Source organism: Camelus ferus, chromosome 17, assembly GCF_009834535.1.
Source record: "Camelus ferus isolate YT-003-E chromosome 17, BCGSAC_Cfer_1.0, whole genome shotgun sequence".
In the NCBI taxonomy this organism is placed as follows: domain Eukaryota; kingdom Metazoa; phylum Chordata; class Mammalia; order Artiodactyla; family Camelidae; genus Camelus; species Camelus ferus.
Window position 1 is genome coordinate 26,701,070 of NC_045712.1, and position 22,846 is coordinate 26,723,915.

The 22,846-nt window shown below is 46.3% G+C and overlaps 1 protein-coding gene across 1 annotated transcript in view; it reads left to right on the top strand.

Moving 5' to 3' along the window:
* The first annotated feature begins 14,439 nt into the window (after nucleotides 1–14,439).
* The window catches only part of LOC116657314, a 43,821-nt gene continuing 35,414 nt past the window's right edge, over nucleotides 14,440–22,846 (top strand). Inside the window, exon 1 of the mRNA XM_032459437.1 lies at nucleotides 14,440–14,601. Coding sequence (XP_032315328.1) covers nucleotides 14,440–14,601 — 162 coding nt within the window. The remainder of the gene's footprint in view (nucleotides 14,602–22,846) is intronic.

The following is a 22,846-nucleotide window of genomic DNA, read 5'->3' on the forward strand; positions in this document are numbered from 1 at the left end:
CTCTCTGCCTACTTCTTGATGGATTTAAAGGGAATTGGGTTTCATTTAAAGTTCTAAGACCACACTGGACTGAAACCAGTGGCTGGGGCAGCCACATTTCCTCTAAGAGGCCAAAGGGCTGTCATGTGGTTTGGCTTCAGGGGTGGCCAGATGACCTCCAGTTATTACCCTGAGTCTAAAAACAAACTTAAGATTCAGCCTGATTTGCAAGATGAAATAAGGATATCGAAAGCTTGCCTGAACCACTGACATTCCCTTACAAGATGTATTAATTCATAGGATTAAGCTACAGGCCAAAGGAGGGACCACCCTAAAGGAAATAGGAGTTTCAGTTGTCTTCTGAAGGAGCCAGAGAGGATACTGCAGAATGAAATCAGGCAGATGGTGAGTCACGGGCCCACACCCAACCAGAGAAACTCAGTTTCTCTCAAACGCGTGATACTGGGGGCTATTGCCAGAAGGGGTAATAGCTGGAGCAAAAGCCTTACAAAATAGAATGGTGCCGGGATAGAAAGTAATTTGTGTTCCTTTATGTTTCACGCGTGTTCCCATTTAGACATTGTTCCTTTCTGATTTGCACCTCTAGTAGAGGCATTATTCCAGCCTTTTAAAAGAAATGATAAGGCCATGTGTGAAGAAAGCAGTCCCCTGTGGATCTGACCTCCAGTGAGTGTTACTGTTAATGTGTTCGCAGAGACGAAGGGGAGAACACATCCACTGCGTACCAAAGTGTTTAAGCACTGGCTCTCCCTCATCTCCCTACGTTGGGTTTATTAATCCAAAGATACCCTGCATGTCTAAGCACCCCTACCCTACTCTCCACTCAACTTTTGTCACTATATTTTTCAAAGAGTTCAGGGAGTATGTACATAGAAATGATTTTCAACTGCATATAAAATTACATGGCTGCGCTCCACTTAACCCATCCCATATTACAGTACCTTCCCAAAGACAAGACTCCTAATTCCTATTCCTAATGAGATTCAAAGTTTTGGTTAATTAGACCACATGCTGGAAATAACTAAATATCTACTATAGAAACATCTGTACACATCTAAAAGCACATAAAATGTTAATTTTCTGCAATCTTTCAAAATGAAATTTTTTAAAACTCATCAATATCTCTGTACCATGTGCTGGTTTCCTTGAACCCATCTTTTATCCAAATTATTTGAGATGACACAGCACTTTCTGGTTCAAGTATGAAATACTTGATGCCAAGACCAATATCCATTCTTCTAATTTTTTTTTTCATTTGTCATGTCAGTGTATGTGATTTCTACAAGTTCACTAAGTTTTTTAATCATGAGGAGCTTCAAACTTATAAATGAATAAGCAGCCCCTTTTCTGCCCATCACACAGCTTCAATATCTGCTCAGAGCCAGTCTTGTTCTCTTCTTCACCCCACTTTGCTTGTTAAACTTATTTTGAGCAGGTAACACTTTTGGGTTACTCCAAAAGCTGGTCTCCTATCTGGCCTATCATTGCCACAGTCACTGTGCTAAAATGAATTATTGGTCAAACCATTCTTCCTTGAGAATTTAATGATTCTTTGTTTTTTTGTTCTTTATTTCCTGTATTTTTATTGAAGTATAGTTGATTTACAATGTTGTATTAGTTTCAAGTGTTCAGCAAAGTGATTCAGTTATACATGTATATATTCTTTTTCAGATTCTTTTCCATTACAGGTTATTATAAGATATGACTATAGTTCCCCGTGCTATAGAGTAAGTCTTTGTTGTTTTTAATAGTTCTTTGTTGCCTATAAAATGAAACTAGAACTCTAGCCCATGTGCTAAGATAAAACCCCAACTATGTTCAACGCTATAGTCCAGTTACAGGGTAGGACTCTGTTTCTAGAATGCACCCTGCCCTCTGAACCTTGCCAGCTTCCTTGCTGGAAACCTGCCATGCAGAAAGTTTACTTTTACTGTAAAAAAAGAAATAAAAACCTTATGGGCGCCCACAAAGTTGAGGGCTGGTTAACTGAGAACTTTGGGGAAGACTTAACTCATTAAAAATTGGGACAACCATGTGAAAGGCATGATCCCTTGGTTCAGATAAGAATTTTTAAAGTATGCAAGGATGTATAGAAAGATAATTCAGCACTCATACTCCACCCAGCTTAAGAGTAAACAGTGTGGCTGAAGCTATGCTGTTTCCCAAGCAAGAAGATACAGAACTGCTTCTCATATTTTAAAACTTTAACATCAGTGTCTCCATTTTGTGCACATTCATCTGCCACCCTGGTTCTCACACTTAACCACATCACAGCACTTGGCTTCAGGAAGGTCCAAACATGAGTCAATAGTGACTCACTGGGCCACCTTCTCCAGGGAGAAACCTGCAAGTAAGCCACATCTCCCTCTCTGGGGCCTTTTCTCATGGATAACCAAGGACATTTGAAGTAGATGTTCCCCTGTGGCCACCCCTGTCATTCTGTGGCTCAAGTATTCGGATGGCCCCAGTACTCACTTTAGATCTACTCGGAAGAAGGGCCTCTGTGGAAGAAGAGCTGTTTTGTTTTGTTTTGTTTTTAACATGTTCATTCAACAAACATTCAAATGTGCCAGGCACTGGGGATAAGGAGGTGTCTAAGACGCCAGCTTTCCCTCAAGGAGCTCACCAACTAGCGGGAGAAACAGTCAAAGATCAGGAGCCCTTGGTAGTAACACTTCGGTGTAACAAGCTAGGATAAAGACAGACAGGTCCAGAGGAAATGCGCTCAAAAGGAGTGGCAAGAAGCTGACCACAGAGGACGTGACCTTTAAGCCTAATCTTGAGCAAGAGAGAGGGCATTCCAGGAAGGAGGAATAAACGGTACAAAGGTGAAATAGCACACTTTCATGAACTACGTGAGGTAGGAATGAAGCTCCGGGGTCTGGGTGGTAGAGAAGGACACTCCAAAAACCTTAAATGTGGGACTGAGTGGTGTGGTTCAGGGGTCTCTGAGAGCAGGGCTTCTCAAAATTTACAGAAGAAACACTTGGAGAACATGTTAAAATGCAGGTGCTGATTCAGTAAGGGTGGGGCCTGAAGTTCTGCCCTACTAACAAGTTCCTGGTACTGCAGGTCCTTGGACCACAGGGTGGAGGCGGGCTGGCTGGTGAGGAATGATGGCAGAGGAGAGGAGTAGCGGGCAGGGGGACCTGGTGAGGGCTGGGGAGAGGGAAGGAGGCGGTGGGTCGGGGAGTGGAGAAGGGACCCAGGATAATGTCCTGCCTCTGAACCTGAGGAACTGGGTAGAACCAGTGGCACTTGGAGCAAAAAATACAGGAGGAAAGGAAGTATTTGCGTTGAGGAACTTCATAAAATCACTGGCCTGTGTTCTTCATAAATGTCAGTGCAATACACCACAGGGAGGCTAAAGAACTGTTCAGATTAAGGAGACTCAAGAGAGACATGACAAGAAAATGAAATACACCATCCTGGATGGGATCTGGGGCCAAACCAAAAGACAAAAAGTGCTATGTGGGATATTTTGGGGACAACTGACAGAATTGAAATACGGACTACTGATTAGGTTAAAATATTGCCTCTATGTTAAATTTCCTGAGTTTGATAATTATATAAGGATATCTTTATGCTCAAGAAATAACATACTGAAGTTAAAGTTAAGTTGGTTTAATAAAAGAAACTGTGTGTGTGTGTAATAGAGTCAAAGAATAGAAAAGAGCAAATGGGGCAAATGTTAAAAATAAATGACTTGGTAAAGGGTATAAGGGAGTTCTTTGTACTATTCTTGCAACTTTTCTGTAATTATATTATTTGGGAAAAAAGGGGGGGAGGGGACAGCAGTGCTGAGCTGTGTGGACAGTCCAGATGCCTAGGTGGTCAGGGGATGAATGTGAGGGGGTTGCTTCAGAGAATAATATCCAGGCTGGTGACACCAGTTTGTCCCAAGCTTGCAAGTGGCAGCTGAAGAGACTGGTGTAGAAGAGAGGTCTCGGTGGGGGCGAGACCAGATGGGAGCAGAGCCAGAGGCAGAAGGAGGTCAGCTCCCAGGGCAGGGAGGTGGGGAGGGAGAGGGTGTGGGGCTACAGGCCAAGTGCCCCAGGGAGGACTAGAGAGATAAGGTAAACTGCCTGTGGCTGGAAGGTCACTGAGACCTTGGTGAGCAAAGGCTGCCCACACGGGGCGGAGTCGGAGGCAGGAACAGCGGCAGGGGCGGGCGAGCCGGCAGAGCTCAGCCTCTACGGCGGCAGGGGTGGGAATGGGGATTACCTTGATGATTCTAAGATCTTAAGTCTTTGGCCTTTCTGATTTCCTGGAAGTCGTATAAAGCCCAGTCTAGGGCTCCCTGCCTGCACACTCGCAGGATAGGGAGCTCAGGCCTTCCGGGATGCAGCCCCTCCCAGGGATGGACAGAGCCGGACAGCTCTTCTTTGAGCAAAGTCAAATAGCCCAGCAAGGCGCCTCCACCCACAGTTCCTTTGTTCTCTTTAGCTCTGCTGCGCTTGCAGGCGCAACCGCGGCTAGAACTAGGGTACGCCACCAGGTGGCGCCGGTCCCCCAAGATTAGCTTCCTCAGGCATCTGCCTTCCAGCCTCTCTTCCCAAGAATCAGTAATTGGGAGGAGTTGGGAGGCTGCAGGAGGCCCCCACTGCGCCCTGGATTCCTGCCAAATTTAAGGACATCCTTCCTGTCCTGAGTGCTGGCAAAGTTGTGGCTGTTCCTTCTTCAGGCTTCAGTTCCTAATAGCTTAGTCCAAGCAAGTGCTTCATGTACCACAAAGCACGGGCACCAAAAGGGGAAATAAAAAGAGGAGAATGTGGGTGGATTGTCAGTATATATTTTTAACAAATATGTCAAAGGAGTCATCATGGAAAAATATCAGATCTTTTGTTGGCTTTCTTTATACTTCATTCAGAGTTTATTTTGGACGACACAGAGTGGAATCCATCTCAGTCTTTTCAGTGTCTAATGTCTTCCCCCTTTGATGGTCTGGACGTTTTGCTAGACTCTAATCAAGAAATAAGAAGGCCTAAAAAGATTTAAAAAAAAAAAAGAAAGAAAGAAAGAAGAAGGCCTATGTTCGATTTCTGGCTCTGCCCCTAACTAGCCTTGTGACTCTGAGCAAAACACTTAACTTCTCTGGACTTCAGAAGTCTCATCAATAAAGAATGGGCTCGGGCAACACCCCCATCCTTCTCTCCCTGGGCTCCTCTCCCATTCCTGCATACGTGTTCTCACCTTTGCTGACACCTCTGGGGAATGCCTTTCTCCAGATAACTCATTTATTCCTGTAAAAATGAATAATATAATTATTGAAATCCAAAACTCAGTTAATGGGTTAAACTATAGATTAGACCCAACTGAAGACAAAATGCACTGAAGAAATATAATAAGAAATTACTTAGAATGCAACAGTGACAGATACTTACCATACTTCTACTTAAAAAGAGAATATGAAAGAGGTGGAAAAAGAGAAACAGAACATAATAAGAAGATCTCCCTATATCAAATTTGAGTCCCAGAAGGAAGGAATAGAGAAAATGGAGGAAAGGCAATTTTTAAAGAAAGTGCCTGATGAAAACTTGAATCCACAAACTTGATGAAAATCCATGAATCATAAGCAGAGTAAATAAAAAGATGTCCATAGCTGGGCACATAATATAGACAGAATACCAAAGACAGAGGATCTTAAGCACACGCTGCATTGAAGGCCAGAGCACTTGACGTGGGCAGCTGCTAAGCAGCAATAATGGGAGATTTAAGACTCTGGGAGGCTATCCACGAAGTGCAGAAAGTCTCTCTCAACTTAGAATGGTGTCATGCAAACCACTTTGCAAAGAATGAGAGTAAAATAGAGAATCACAGATAAACAAAAACAGTAAGTTATGCACCAGGAGAACTGAACTGGATAAACTTCTAAAGGATATACTTCAAAAGCATGGGGAAAAAAAACCCCAGAGGGGAAGTCAGTAATGCCAGAGGGAATGGGAAACAAGCACAGTGGTAAACAGACAGATGTCAGTGTGGGAACAGGGTAGATGGGCCTCCCCTGCTCACATGTCCCCTCTATTCCCTGTGCTCCAGGAGACCAGGGACCATGAACGAATAACAGACAGACTAACTCGGGGGTGCCCCACAGCATCACATGCTTCCCTTCCCTTCAAAATCTGCCCCAGAATGTGCACCACCCTCTTTGTTGGAGGTTATTACTAGTGTTATTTCCAGAGAGAGGAATGGCCAGGTTAAGGAAGGTAGCGCTGACATCTTTCTTTCAAGACATTTTCTAAGTGGTACTGTTATACATTATTGTGATCTTTAGTATTTTTCAAATACAAACAAGCAAAAAGGAAAGAAGTGATTTTATTTTGAAACCAAAGACAGTGAATCTGGGAATCTAACAGTCATTCAGTGCTTATATTTGTAACAAACACTCATGGCTTTGGGTGGCTGACAAGCAAAGACTTCGAGCTGGCTATGAAAGAAAAACCATCATCCTCAGCATAGTTTTGGGTTTAGTGGTTTTTTCCTCTGAATTAAAAGACATCTTTTTCAAAATTTCAAAATTCATTCATGTTGACCATAAAAAATTTTAAAAGCATGGGAATATTGCAAGGCTCACTGTCCTTCCACCCTTCTTCCTAATCCCACATCCCTTTGCAGAGATAGCCCCTGTTAACTTTGTCATGTCCTCTTCTGGACACTTTTCTATGTATTTATAAATATGTATAATATACAGTATGAATATTTTGGATGTCTCATTTCTGTTTAAATATATATACACACATATATCTTTGTATAAATACATGTTTGCATAGATGTATGTGTTTACATAAATATTACATATGTGTATATATACACATTATGTAGATATATGAATATATACCTATATATAAATATAAAGGTATATTTATATACCTTAAAGTATTTGTTTTAATATGGCAATTTCCCTTCTAGGAATTTATCCTATGTAGATACTTACATGGGCTCTATGTACAAGAATGTTCACTGAGTGTTATTCATAAACAGAGAAAACAAGACATACATATTACACACTGTGTATGTATATGTGTATATACATAACCGAAAGAGGGAAGAAAAGGCTATGTTTCACGTCAGTGAGAACGTGCATTTGTGCTGAAGCACACATGCCCCAAGTCTTGCAGGTCAGAGTGCCCCGACGTGCTGTACCGGTCTCAGCGGTCCAGGCTGCGTGCACAGTCGTTACTCCACTGCTCCCCTAGGGCTGGACGTCTCGGTCGTTTATTTCTTTTTTTTTTTCTTTTTATATTAATAAGTAATGCTTCAGTGAACATTCTTGTGCACATATTAAGTGCAAGTACTTATGAAGGGTAAGTTCCTAGAAGTGAAATTGCATCTTTAATTAATCCAACTACATTTTAATCAGTGTGGTCCTATTGCCCTTCGATGCAGCCACGTCCACGTCCGCTTCCAGCCACAGGGGAGGAATGTGTTGAAGGCCCACTCGGTTTGCAGGCTGCCATCACCCTTCCCCTTAGTGGAATCCTCTCGCCCACAAAAGTGGACTATTTGCCGTTTTCCAAACACCCTGGCCCCCTCAGAGCACCACCCCCACAGAAAGCATCTTTCCTCCGCCAATTTTGGGAAACCCTGTGTTAAACAATTTCCACCTGCTTCCCTTTTTGCAGGGCTTCTCCAAATCCTTGACCTGCCGGCACACATTTCAGGAACATTTTCCAAACCTCTTTGCCTACAGAGCCTTTTTTCCATGGAGATGGGTTCCGGAGAACTGACTCTGGGGACGCAGGTTTCTCTTCTCTGCAGCCATTCTCGCTGGATTCTCATGCGGTGGGGTTACCCCCGTTTCAGGGATGAGAACATTCACTCATGCTCCTTGAGGCAAGTGAGTCACTTCTGGTTACTCGGTCACCAAACAGCAGAGGTGAGAGAAGACATTTGCTCTTAAGATTCCAAGATTCTTTCCTGACTTTCTCCTCCCACATTCTAGCCACCTTTCTAAGACCTTCAGTTCTGGATTTGGGCTTCAGATTCTTGAGCCCAGAAGCCACCTCGTGGGGACTGCCACATTGCTCAATTCCTGGGAGACTTAATTTGCTAATTTATGCTGGGCAGCCCCGCTTTCCCCCTCTTCCCTGGGCTTGTGGTGGGTCTTGAACAAATGGTTCGGAACAGGGGAGAAGTTGGGACCACATGGTTTAAGTTTGAAGACGGAGGTAAATTGTTCCTGCACCTGGGCAGAGGACACCTCCTGGCTACTCCTGGTCCAAGGATGCCGGGTCTCCCTGCATCCAGCCAGACACACACAGGCGTTTTGTTGTCCTGAGTCCCAGTTCTGGATGAGTTAATGCTGTGATTCAGCCACAGTCCAGTCTCAGCAATTCTGAGTCTGGGAGACACCCTGTCTCTCCCCTGCTCCCTACCCTCACGCCTACCCTGCACCTTGAGGGCAAGGGCAGCTGGGCCGGTGGAAGCTATGGCTCCTCATCCGCCTGGCATTTGCCGGCACCCAAACAACTGGGTGGCAGGAGGAGAAACGACAAGACTTGGCAGCTGCCAAGCTACCCAGCTGGGTAGGGAAGGAGGCCCAGCGGTGCCGAAACAGGGCGCGGCGACAGGTCTGGGAGCTCCAAGGCCTGCCCAGACATCTGGCTGGCTCCGGAGGCCAGGTGTGCTGACAAGTGTGGGCTGACCCAAAGCGCAGGCCACTGGGCACCCAGTGAGTCAGGTGAGGAAATGGGTGGATGGAAACCTCACATTCCTCACCTGCAAAATGCGGATAATTACAGGGTGCTTTGACAATTAAATGACAATACGTAGGACTTAGAACAGTTCCAGAAAGTGCTCCAAAATGCCAGATCTGACTGTTTGAGTCCATCAGACAGGGGACAGCAGGCTCAGTATCTGGGTCATCTCTTATCCTCCATGTAACTCAAAAACAACAGACAAAATCACGAGAGCAGCAAAATCACCTCATGCTGAGTCCTCAGAAAACCCCATGATTGAGCCCACTTTGTAGTTGGGTAAACAGGCCTGGAGGGGCTGTGAGTCAGCACCAAGGACAGCTGAGGCTGACACGAAGCGAGGAGGCATGGGGACCACCCAGCAGAGGACCAAATCCATCCTGGCTCAGGCAGAGCTGGTTCCCTCCAGTCCCTCCACCCTCTCCCGACACCCACCACCTCGGGGAAGGCTGCTCAGGCAGGTATGAGAAGATGGGGAAACAGGGCCTTGAGAAATGGGGCACTGACATCGTTCCAGGTGGCCTCCACCAGCCGCACAGTCCTCACTCTGGAGCCCACCTCCCACTGCCCCCTCTGCTTTTCTCACCCTCCCTAGTGGGGGCACCCAGGCCTCTCACTCCGGAGGTCTTCCCTGCACCCTGACTGCTGCCCGGGGGGCTGGGGAAGTACTGTTGCCCTGGGCAGCACCCTGGAAGTGGACAGAGCCCCTTCCTCTTCCACATGATTTTGGTGAACCGAGGAGACTGGGAGTTACTTCCTGAGGTGTCAGCCACAGCCAGGAGACACCAAAAGAATCATTCACAGAAAGCTCCATCCAACAGCTCTTACTGAGCACCTGCCATACATCAGGCACGTGGGCCCTGCCACTGAGAAGCCTGGGTCTGGGGGCTCCCTGACAGGCGGCTCATTCAATGTGTTAGGTGTGGTGAACTTGGGTGGTGCTATGGTGACCCAGGTTTCAGATCTTAAGACCAGAAGAGCAAACTCTTTGATAAGCTCCACCTTGCTTCCTTCCACGGAAGGGGGTCCTCACCCTCCAGGAGTGGGTATGGCTCTGCTGGGGTCCCTTCTGTCCTGCTCCCTCCTCTCTAGGGGCTCATACTGTAGAAAACCATAGCTCTGTGTCATGTCCCCACCGTAAGACGTGCACATTGCACAATGTGGAAAAAAATGCTTGTAAAGCCACTGGGCACAGAGTTGGCACTCCTACACAGCCTTATTTCTCAGCACAATCATTCACTTTCCTGTCAAATGCAAAATGGCTCAACCTCTCAGCACTTTGATTTCTGTCTGAAGGTCACAGCAAGTTCTCATGTTCTGGTTTGCCCTGCCGACCTTTCCTGCCTGCTTCCTGCAGCCACACTTCTCAGCCATCCTCAGCGATTTGCCTATTCACAGCTCTGTGACCCTGAACATACTGTTCACTCGTATGACACACTTTTCCTTCCTCTCCTTGCACAGCCGACTCCTGCCTGGCCTCTTTACAGGGCCCCGTCCTCCTCCCCAGCGCTCTCAGCCTGCCCTCTTCCTCCACTCTCCCAGGGGCTTGTCCATGCGATTATTTCTCTTGTTCTCGTCATGTTTCTCTGGCTCTTCCTATTCTCGAGAGTTTGCCTTGGAGAAACTGGACTGGGTGGAGGAGTGGTGTACTCTTTAGGGTGTTGGAGCCTGGGGAACGGGGTCATCCCTGGAAGCCACAGCTCAGCTGGGTACTATTTGTTGGAATGCTCAGTATTGGACTCGAAGACTCCTCCCAAAGCTGGTGACCAGGCAGGAGCCACCTAGAGCTTCTCAGTATTGAGGCTCCCACCACAACTGGGGGTGGCCAGCTTCCAGTGAACCCTGCCCTTGCAGCTGGGTGGGGCGAGGCCAGGAGGCCATATGTCTCCGTGCTTGTGCAGGGGGAGGCCCTCTGGCCAGGACCAGCTCAAAGGCCTCCTTGGCCAGGAATCCATCCAAATACCTTTGGCCATCAGAAGTCTTGGATCCTGGCTCTGAGCTCCCCGAGGGGCATTGAGGCTCTGCTGGATGGATTCCTTACTTTTTAATTAAGGCTAAATGTATATAGGTCTCCCCATCCACCTAGATTCGGATTCAGGCCAGGACATAGCACATGGGGCGTTCTCTTTGCTTCCCAGAATCTTTACACCCTCTTCTGTGCTGGGGACGCCCCCACTCTGAGTCCCCCTCCTCTAGGAAGAAGCCAGACCTCAGTATTCTCAACTTCTTTACAGCTGGGGCACTGCCCGGGCCCTGGGCCCAGCCCCATGGTTGGCAGCTGAGAACCCAGCTAGATACCGGCATCATCCAGATGCTGTACTATGTTCTGGGCAGGCAGCTAGAGTTACCAGTCCTGATTCACCTCCGTCCTGTAACAGGGCCCTGGGGAGAAGACTACAATGAGGGGAGGTGTCCCTTGTTCTGGGAGCATCAACGATGGAGACTTGCAGGGAGGGACCCCATATTACTCATTTATTAATGACCCTGTCCTTCTGGTAGTGAGGTGTCCTGTAAAGTAAACTGGATCGAATGTCTGAAAACATAATTTGGAGACTGTGGTGCCACTTTTTAGTTGGTTCGTTGGGCAAATCACCACATCCTCAGAGCCTCTGTTCTCTTATCCTCACTATGTAGGAAGGTAAAACAAGGCAGTCCACGTAAAAGAGCTTTGAAAATGGCCAAGTGCTGCCTTTTTTTTTTCCCCTAGTGCATTTTATAGGTCTGGCACACTGTTGGCATTTGAAGGTTTCAGTTGAATGGATGAATGGACAAATGAATGAACAAACCAATGGATGACTGAATGGAGAGCAGGCACTCAGGAAATGTTTTATTAAAAATAAAATATAAACAAGAAAATTGCCACTTTGGGCACACTTACTATCAGCTAATGAGCTGAGAACTTCACATATGTTCTCTCAATTAATTTTCACAGTAATCTTCTGAGATGACTACTCTTATTTTATAGATGAGGCAACTGAGGCTCAGAGATGTTAAGTAATTTGCCTAAGGTCACACAGCTATTAGGTGGCAGGGCTCAGAGTCACTCTCTATGCCTTCGTTCTCAACCATTTGTTATAAAATTCTTTCTGCAGTATAAGCACAGGCATTTCCCAATAGTGTGGGCCTACGTCACCCAATCTCTCATTACATCATAAAAACATGACAGTAATCCGCCACTTTGATGCACCTCTTTAACTCCTGGCAGGGCCACCGTTTGACTTGGCAAATCTAGAGAGCAAGTCAAGGATGGCAGTTCCTGAGAGGCTGTTTCCCTGAAAGGGTCCTTGTTTCCACCCTCACTGGTACCAAGAGTGTAGTCTTTCTGCTCTCTGAATCCCTTTGACCTGGGGCTTGCATTTTCCCCATGAGTTTCCAGGTTAGGTGCACCCACCCAGTCTCTTCCTGTTATCTGTACCTGGAGGCTGGTGGGATGGAAAACATCACCCTTGTCCTAGGTAAAGAGCCTGAGGTCACTGCTGCCACAAGTCCACACAGGAATGCAAACTCAGCTCTCTGATCAGGGAAGCCAGAACCTCCTCTACCAAATGGCATGCCTTCAGATTTGAGCCCAGAAACTGCCTGGATAAGGGAGAGGATCACTGGAACTGGAGAGGGGAACTGGCTCAGGGCAAAGGATCTTAGGCAGTCAGCCTTTGCTCTATGCATCCCTTTGGGGTCCTGGCAAGGGACAGTGTATGTGTTCCGATAACAGCTTTGGTGCTCCCCTCATGTGGCAGATGGAAGGGCTCGGAAATGGAGCAAGAAAAAAACTTTCCCTTACAGCATCTGGGATGCTCCCAAGATGGAAGGAACAGCCTAAGTGTTTCAGACATGAAGTCAGCCAAGCCAAGGAGCCGAATAGCAGCAAGAATCAGGAAGCTTTGGGGGTAGAAGACCAGTGTTTGGGTCCTCAGTTTGCTCTGACTGCTGTGCCCATAAAGCAGATGCTAATTTGGACCAGACAGAACTTCATCCACTGGGGCATCCAGGCCTAGTGATGCTCAGGAGGGATGAGAAAGCCCCAAGACTTTCAAGAGATCTGGGTCAATCCTGTTTTCATTCTCTTCCCTGCTGGCTGCTTTGAGCAGTTTAATTTAACTGAAAGGCAAAATCCTTTAATCGCCAGCTCTAAATCAAGGCATAACATTTGGGGTAGTGAGGAGGAGGGCGAAGACAAGTGGGTAAGGTGAAGCTGCAGGGTGGCAGGACTTGGGGAGGGGTCCGAGTTTGATTTCTACTGCTTGGCTACTGGCAGAAGAGCCTGGGTCTCCTATTAACTCTTAGTCTTTAGCAGCATTGGCTGCAGATGCCCTGAGGACTGGGGAGGAGAGATTTGGTAAAATTATGGTTTACCTTTAAAAGCAGCATTCGAAAACACCTGTCCACCCAGGGGCTCATACGTGAATGTTCATTAAAGCATTACTCATCATACCAAAAACTGGAAACAACTCAGGTGTCCATTAGTGGTGAGTGGATAAACCATTGGATACTCCCACACAATGGAAGGGTACCTGGTAGTAAAGAGGGGTGAACTCTTGACACATGCTGCACTGTGGATGGACCTCAAAGATGTTATGCTGACCAAAGAAGCCAGACACAAAAGACCACAAATTGTATGAGTCCATGTATATGACATTTCTAGAAAAGGCAAAAGCTAGAGACAGAAAACAGACCAATGGCACTTGGAGTGGACATGGATTGACCACAGATGGCTCAAGGGAATGTTCTAAACCTGGATTGTGGAGAGATGGTTGCACAATACTGTAAACTTACTAAAATTCATCAAACTGTCCACTTTAAATGGTGGATTTTTTTATATGTCAATTATACGTAATAAATACTAGTTGAAGTCCTTCACTTTTGACAAGTCCATCCAGGAGCTGCCCTGTGTACCAGGCTGGGAGTAGAGACCCTCCACCTCCTCCTCACAAGGGAGATGAGGGCTGTGCACAGTGGTTCTCAAAGTGTGGCCTCTGGGTCACCCGAACAGCAGCCCCTAGGGGCTTGTTAGAAATGCAGATCTCAGGACTGGGCACAGAACTGCTGAATGGGAAGCTCTAGTGGTGAGGGAGTGAGGACTGTGGTCTAATGTTAGGAGGAGGGGAGAGCAGGACGCTTGTAGATGTGAAGCGCCTACTGTGTGTAGCCACCTGACATGCTTGGAGTCACATAATCCTCACAGCACCCCTGTGAGGTCAGTATTATTGGCTCCATTTTGTAGAGGAAGAAACTAAGGTTCAGAGAGACCAGGAGACTCACCGGTTAGTAAGAGGGCAGAGCTAGGTCAAACCACCGAGGTTCTGACTTGAAACCCAGCTGCCCCACTACCCCAGCAACCTGGTGACCGTGAGCCCCATTCTTGGTGGCTGGAAGCCCAGGGCAGGGGCAGGAGAGTTACAGCAAACACAGCCCCCTCAGCACTGTCTTAACACACGGAATGAGTAGGCAGAAATAAACAGTAATCAGAGCACTCGACATGGCCCAGTGTTTTCCTCAAGGCTGAAGCAGCAGTCTTTGTTTAAAGTTATATTGTTTACTCCCAAGGGATGAGGGGGTGGGGGAATTTAGAACTAGCCACCTGGACAGAAGCCCAGGAGGTCCTAGCTCAGTTCCTTGGGAGCCTGGAATGTGCAGGGTGGGGGATGCAGAGAGAACGGAACTCAGGGATCCTGGCCAGAGAGCAGGAGAGCCACTGGGGACCCGGGAGGGCGGGTCTGTGGTTGCCAGATGCAGGGATGACATCATGTCTGCCTGGCTTGCAGACACCAGGGCTGCTCGGAGTGGCCCTTCCAAGCAGCAGTGCCGGAGGCCCTGCACCAGCTTTGTCCTAGAGCTGCTCAGGACACTGAGCCTGAGCCAGGCCTCCCTGCTTAAACCCAGTGCTGTCAGAGCAGGGCTCATTGCCGTAACGCCGGCCACCCTGCATCAGGCCACTTCCTGTGTTCACACAGCACTGGTTGCTGCTGTCTGTTTGCCTTGCCTGGCCCTCCCACTCAAGGCTCACATCCCCTGCCTTTCCTACCGTGATGTCCTTGACCGCTAGACTTGATCAAATAGAGAAATGCTTCTAGCTCAACTATTTAAATGGGCAGAGAGGGTAGGGATTTACTCTAGGTAAGGGCAGGGCCCCATCCAGAATCCAGAACCTGTGGCCATGGAGCTATTTAATAATAAAAATCCCTATCATTCGGGTAGAGTTTGATCATTTACAAAGCATAAAAAAATGTAGGAAAGTACTGAAAATAAATATCGGAAAATTCATAGTAGATAGCATTCAGGCAGTAACTCTTTTCCGGCATTAGTCTAAATCAGAATAGTATCGAAAATGATCCAAAGTTAAAACACTTGGAAAAATTATTTGTCAGTACGGATCATCAAGGGGATGGATGTTGGGACAGGTATAATTATTACCATTGTATGCTTGTTTGTTTTGACAGGATTTGAGATTATTTGAAAACAAAAATTAACGTAACTCAACTCTCAAATTACGACATACTATGCCTTTCTTTCTAGTGTGTATGCGAACTCATGGTTTTGACTGTGGCTGCCTTAAAGATAGAGAAGACCTTCTATATTAGGTGGGAATCACATGTCTACTTTTCCGTGGAAGACTAAAGATCCCAAAATGTGAAATGTACCATGAAAATCTGAATGGAGATAATGTTTGTCATTGATTTAAAACATTCATGGAGATGACATTAGATAAGTGTTCAGGGAATTATCTTCTATTAAAGTGTACAGAAGATCATTCTAAATTTTAAATAGTTGTGCCAATTGCTTTTGAAGGATAAAGAGCTGTGGTTCACTGATATCCTGATGTATCTTCATAATAGTAATAGAAGTCATGAGTATTAGTTGACATGGTTGAAATAAAGACATCTTCACAGATATTCAAGAAAAGTATAGGTAACCCTTCAGTAATAGGTCGTAAAATTAATGTCCATCCATGTTTACTAAATGATTAGCCTCAGTTTTGTAAACAGTAAAAATCACAATTCTCAGATCATTATATCAGAAGGACAAGAATGTTTCTGAATGCTTGTAATCTGTATTTTGATTAAGGATCCTACAATGGATTTGGAAAGTCTTCAAAATCTTGAGTGCTTTCTCCCTGGACCCTCTCACTAACTCTGTGCTTGATTTATAGGTGATCAACTTGGGGTTTATGGGGTTTAACTGACTTGCTCAAGATCATGCGCTGCTAAGTGACAAAGCCAGCGCTCACGGCCACACGCTTTGACCCCAAACTGCTTGCACAGGGCTTCTTTCCTGATAATGTGAGCCACATCCCCCAGTGCCCAGTGCCCAGGGCCCAGGGAGGATAAGTCTTTTTCTTGCCTATTGGCTGAACAGGGTCTTCTCCAGTGACTTTCCAGTCTACACTGGGCAGGTGGAGCAAGTGATATGGGCAAGAGCTGCTTCTGACTGCTGAGAATGGGGCTGGTGGCTGCATGACCTGCCCCTTAGGTCCACAGACAGCCTGGAGACCGCCCTCTGCTCCTGCCCACTATGTTCCTTTCCATTGTTCTTCTCTGTTTTTCTGCATGTTGTAGATGACAAAACCCACAGCCTGTCATGGTCAACCTACTGTCCCCTCCACTAGAGCTGAAACACGATAATGATGATGACGATCCTTGAGCCCACTTACCAAGGGCATGCTAGGTTCTGGTATGTTTCATACACCACCTAAAGTCCTCCCAGCTCATAATTAAGGAGCCAGGCTGGAGCCCAGATACAGGGTGACACTGAAATGTACAGCATCATACTTCTCATGCTTTTAAGGAAGGATGCTGAGCACACCTGTGGGTCTCAGGCTTGGGACAGGAAGGTACAGAACCTGGCTGCTGCATCCCCTTATGGGATCTCAGGCAAGTTCTCTGGGGCAGGGGCTTCCTTCCATACATAAACCATTAACCATGCCTCTAAGCAGTGCTTTTCTCACCTGGGTGCCCCGAAGAGCCAGACCAGGCTGCCATGGCCCTCTCCGCAGACTGGGTCTTGGGCAGGAGTGCCTATTGCTTGGGATTCCCCACTGACATCAGTGTTGATCTCTGGCTGGGTTCCGGGCTGATGTGTGCCAGGAGAAATGCCTGGAGGTGGTTTTCACCCAACCAGCTTGAGCAGAGATGGGAGTGGCCTGTCACAATGCTGGAGTCAGGGGTGTATTCTTAGCTATGGCTTCAGACTCCCTGAGTTCATCTCCTTTGACTTACCTATCCCCCCACCCTTCTATTTTTATTATTAAAAGAAATTTTAACTGACGTGTCACATTGTTTAAGGTGTACCACACATGATATATTCATATATTGTGATATGATTGCCAATATGGCAGTATTTATCACACATTAATAATGATAGTACAATGCTGTTGTCTATATTTATTACACTGTGCTTACCTGTCCCTGACAATGGGCTTTCCAGGGCAAGAAAAAGTGCTGACCAAGGTCCTACCCTTTCTCTGTTTAGAGAACACATAGCCCACCCACTCCTGCCCAAGCGAGAGCTGGAGTCAGGGCCAAAGACTTCAAGGAAGGCAAAAGCCACAGTCATAGCCATAAAGAAGACCCAGGTGAGCCCTTTCAATGCAGAGCAAAGCTGAGGCATTGACAGAGGTAGGAGTCAGAATGTCAATACTGACATATAAGAAAAACTCAAGTAATGTTCAAGGCAGGTATGTTCATGAAATATTCATTTTCCTTTTTTTTTTTTACAAAATGTTTTTATCAAAAAGTGTTAAACACAATGGAATATTTTTCAGCCTTAAAAATGAATGCAATTCTTGGGGGAGGGAAATAGCTCAGTGGTAGAGTGTGTGCTTAGCATGCACGAGATCCGGGGGATCAATCCCCAGTATCTCTATTAAAAATAAAAAGACCCCCCCCAAAAAAGATAGAATGCAATTCTGACACATGCTATAACACAGATGTACCTTGAAGACATTATACTAAGTGAAATAAGACAGTCACAAAAAAACACATACTATGTGATTCTGCTTATGTGAGATACCTAGAGTAGTCAAATTCATAGAGACAGAAAGTAGAACAATGGTTACCAGGGGCTGGGGCTGGGGGAATGGGGAGTTAGTGTTCAGTGGGTACAGAATTTCAATATGGGATATGATGAGAAAGTTCTGGAGTTCAATAATGGTGTGAGTTGCAGAAGAATGTGAGTGTACTTAATGTCACTGAACTGTACACTTAAAAATGATCAAAATGGTAAGTTTTATGTTGTAAGTGCTTTACTACAACTTAAAAAAAATGTGTTGTGAGGGAGGGCATAACTCAGTGGTAGAGCGCCTGCTTAGCATGCACGAGGTCCTGGGTTCCATCCCCAGTTCCTCCATTTTAAGATTAATTAATTAATTAATTAAACCTAATTACCTCCCCCAAAACAAAGTGTTAACAGAGCTTAATACTTGAATCCAAACTCTCCCACTGAGGAAGCTCAGAAAGGTAAGCTGTTTCTTCATCAGGTAAAAGTTTGGCAAGTAAAATGCTGCTCTATACTTGTTTGAAATCCTACCTCCCACTGAGACTCTTCACTGTGATACTGTGATTTGTAATGAATATATATTTGGTCTTCATCTCCATTCCTGGTACAGAGTTCCTAAATCCCTTGGAATTTCCTAAGAACTAAGAGCAATAAAGTTATCTTTTTTTAACATTTTTAAATTGAGTTATAGTCATTTTACAATGTTGTGTCAAATAAGGTATCTTGATATAACAAACTCTGGTCATCCACACCCAAGGAGTTTAGTGAATTGACTTTTGGAAAGCACCTACAGTTGGGGGCTGGTTGCCAGGGAGACTAACCAGATGATTAGAGTTAGAGGGGTGGAACTTTCAGTCCCACCCTCTTGACCTCCAGGGAGGTGTGAGGGGCTGAAGGTTGAATCAATCACCAGAGGCCAGCGATTTAATAGATTATGCCTGTGTAATAAAGCCTCCATAATAATCCAAAAGAGTGGGGTTCGGAGAGCTTCCGGGTTGGTGAGCACGTGGAGGTGCTGGGGGAGTGGTGTCCTCAGAGAAGGTATGGAAGCTTCAAGCTCCTTCCCACATACCCTGCCCTAGGCATCTCTTCCTCTGGCTGTTCCTGAGTTAGATCCTTTCATAATAAACCAGTCATCTAGGAAGTAAGATGTTTTTCAAGGTTCTGTGAGTGGATCTAACAAATTAATCAAACCCAAGAAGGGGATCCTTGGAACCTCTGATCTATGTAGCTGGTCAGTCAGAAGCATGGGTGACCACCTGGACTTGGAATTGGTGTCTGGATAGGCTAGGGGGCAGTCTTTTGGACTGAGCCCTTAACCTGAGGGATGTGTTGCTGTCTTGCTCTAGGTAGATAGTGTCAGAATATCGCCAGGTAGATAGGTCAGAATTGACTTGGATTGTAGGACACCTGGTATTGGAGAATCGGTTGATCATGTGGGGTGGAGAGTGGGGGGACATATATGGGAATTGTGTCAGAATCAACACACTAAACAGGTTGAGGTCTGTCAGTTGGTGTGATCTGATTAGGTTACTCAGGATGTGTGTGCTGTTGGTCTCCTATGATTTCACCCGGCCGAACTCACACCTACTAAGGTTTTATTTGTTTTGTTTAATTAAGGTATAATCTACATTCAATAAAGCATAATATGACTACAGCTCAATTAATGTTATTTACATATACAACCACCAAGAAAGTTCAGCACTCCAGAAAATTCCCTCACGCTCCTCCAGCCTAGGGAGGGAATCCTTAGTTCTGCCGGCTTTGAATGCTGTATAAATGGAATCACTTATTATCATATTTATGTGTGTCCAGCCTCTTTCATTTAACACAATGTTTCTGAGATTTATCTATGTTATTGCATGTACCAGTAGTATGGTCTTTTTTGAATTGCTGTATATCTTCCCTCTATGACGGTGCACAATTCATTTACTCATTCCTCTTTTGGACTTTTAGGTTAGTTCTAGCTTTTGCCCATTACAAATAAAGATGCTCTGAACATTTTTGTACAAGTCTTTTTTTGGACACATGCATCTATTTATCTTAAGTACATGCCTATGAAAAGAATTGTTGGAGCATAGAGATGTCATATGATGAGTATTATTAGAATCTAATAGAGAGTTTAACTCATGAATCTTTCCTGCTCTTTCTCCCAGTGACATGCACTCTCCTCCCTCCAGGGAATCGCATTTGTTTCTCTCTGTTGGGGTTTAGCTTGTCTTTGTTATATTATGGTCAAGTCATTCACATGCTTATTTGCATAATGTACATTTCTCAAATGCTAACTAGTTACATGGCACTTTGTACACTAGCTGTGGGAAATACAGGCATGAATAAGACATCTACCCCAAGGAGACTACAGAAGCTAGTACGGGAGGTTATAAACATAAACAATCATAGTACCAGGAAGAAGATGTTAAATGGACAGGCTGAGGTTGAAATAAAAGCTTTATAGTTCAGAGATGAGAAAGATCATTTCTGCATGGAGGCCACAATGTGGGCCAAAGCACATTGTGTGGCCCACACAAAGTAAATGTGTGGCCCATTAAGGTCATGAGGACAGTGGCCACGATGGCCCAGCCAGCTCATTGGCATACCCCTGCATCTGGCCTGGGCTGGCACACAAGATACTCAACAAAAATGTGTTGCTTTGAAGAGTGAGCGGTTTGATTTGGCTGGAGTATAGGGAGCTTGTTGAGAGGCAATGGGGAGAAGGATGATGTCTCAGTTATCCACTGCTGTGCAACAAATTACCCTAAACTTGGACTTAATTCGACAAGAAACGTTCATTATCTCTCACAGTTTCTGCAAATCAGGAATTTGAGAATGGCTTGGCTCGTGGGTCCTGGCTTGGAGTCCAAGCACTGCAGCCCGTCTGAAGGCATGACTAAGGCTGAGACATCCTCTTCCACGGGACTCACGCACTTGCCTGGCAGCCTGGCGCTGGCTTTGGTGGGACACCTCACTTCCTCCCCACAGGGGCTCCTCCATGGGCTGCTGAAGTGTCTCAGAGATTGTGTGTTTAAACTTCTTTTGCCCATTTCCCCGATCAAAGGTCCTTCACCATCATCAGAGTCCCCTCTCCTTCTCTGCTCCTACTTCCCTGAACGTACCTGCCCTGCAGGTGCCTTGCCAGCTCTCAGCTTCCTGACTCCCTGATCCTGAAAGCCTGGAAGGTCCTCCCTGCCAGTCTCTCTCCCACCAATAGTCCACCCTCAGGTCAAGTTTCAGCATTTGCTCAGTGGCTGGGTGAGTCTGGGAAACTCCTGCTGTCCCTTGGGAAGCAGCAAATGCCACTTCTAGGCCTTTTCCTTTTGCTGCCCCAGGCTGATGAGCAACCCTCCCCACCCACTTCTCCCCACGTGCGGCCAGGACCCCGGGGCAGGCTCCTCAGGGCCTGCATGATCTCCAGCTGTAGATTAGGGGATGAGAGGATATATTGTCAAAAGTCAGTCCTCAGCGTATAGAACACCATGCAATAGTTCCTTTTGATACCTTGATTGTGAATTTCTTGAATCTGGTTGTGTGACCTTGGGCAAGTTGTGTAGCTTCTCTGAGCCTTCAGTCTTTTATCTGTTCAAGGGGGAACAAATACCAACCTCACTGTGAGAATTAAAGGAGACAATGTGTTTTAAACTTTGAGCTTTTGACACTCAGTAAAGGCTGGAACAATGGGGCATTTCTTGCAGGATTTTGTGAGGATTGGAAACAAGTGGTGTGGGTGCCGGACAAAGGAGGGCTCTGACTGTCCTGGTGTCCTTTTCCAGTAAATCACCACCTGTCCTCTGTAAACGTGGGGAGGTGCAGGGGAGGTGTGGAGGACAGAGGTTGAGCTCCTGTGGTGTGCAGGCCCCAGGCTCCGTTTCACCATCACTTTCTTGTTCTTCACACAATCAGGAATTGTTACTCCAACCCCTGAGGCTCAGAGGCTAGCAGGGCTCTTTCAACCCCAGGCCAGATCAGCCAGGATCTGGAATTGGACACTGCAGTGATGCCCTGGACCCTGGAGGAGAGATGTCAGACAGGTAAAAGACAGCGGGAGCTGTGATCAGAAAGACACCTGCAAGTCAAGGGGAAAATGAACATTTGAGAGAGAGCCTGGGAGGCTGGTGGCAAGGAGACCGGAGGAGAGAAGTCCTGAAACTGGAAGGAAGCACGAGGACAAGGGGTCCAACACAGCCGATTCACAGGGGAGGGATGTGGGCTGCCGGGAGAGACAGTGGCCACAGCAGGACTGGAAAGTAGGTTTCCCAACTCCCATAGTGTTCCTTCCAGAGGGCGCTGAGGGTAAGTCGCAGCTTCTGGGTCATGGCTGAGGGCCAGAGGGGAGGTCAAGGGCAGTCTTCACCCTCCAAGGGACCAGGGAGTCTTTGGGGAGATCAAAGTTCCTAGAGAGCTGGGAATTAGGACAAACTGAATTCTCTCCCTGATTCACTTATAGACTTCTCACCTCTGGGAGGGTCATGTTTTGACCATTTTTCTGTCCTCCTTGGCAGCTTGCTAATAAAAGCAAGGGAAAACTTTGACCACCAGCCTTGCTGTTTTTCCCATGGCTGGCTCTCTCCCTGCCTTCCCCCGCTCTGGCTGTCAGATGTCAAAGCCTTACATACACGCACACACGCACACACGCAGGCACGTGGCCTGCTTGGTGGCTCCCCATTGTTTACTGAGTCAAAACCAGATGCCCTTGTCTGTCTTTGAAGGCCTTCCCATCCCAGCCTGAGCACAGTCCAGCTCATCAGCCTCCTCTCCTGCCACTCTGCCCCAAAAGTCTCCCTGCTCCCTAGCAGAGTCCTAAAAGGGCCTGGCGTTTTCACGCTGTTTTATCTACTGGGATGCCCTTTTCCCTCTTTCCCTCCTCTGCCTTTGCAATCTTATCTTTCAGTCTCATTTCCTCGGACTCCTCCTCTCTGAGACTCTCCTTGACCCCTGCCATGCTCCATCCCCAGCAGAAATAATCACTTTCTCCTCTGTGCTCCCACAGAAGAGAAAGCTGGTAATTTCCCTACCATACTATTTATCAAAGTCTGACTTGAGCTACACAGCAGTGTCTTTCCACCCCAACATTTTATTATGAAACATTTCACATGTACAGCAAAGTTGAGAGAACTTCACGGTTAACTCATTTCTCTCTTGTTTTTACTGTTAAACATTTCATC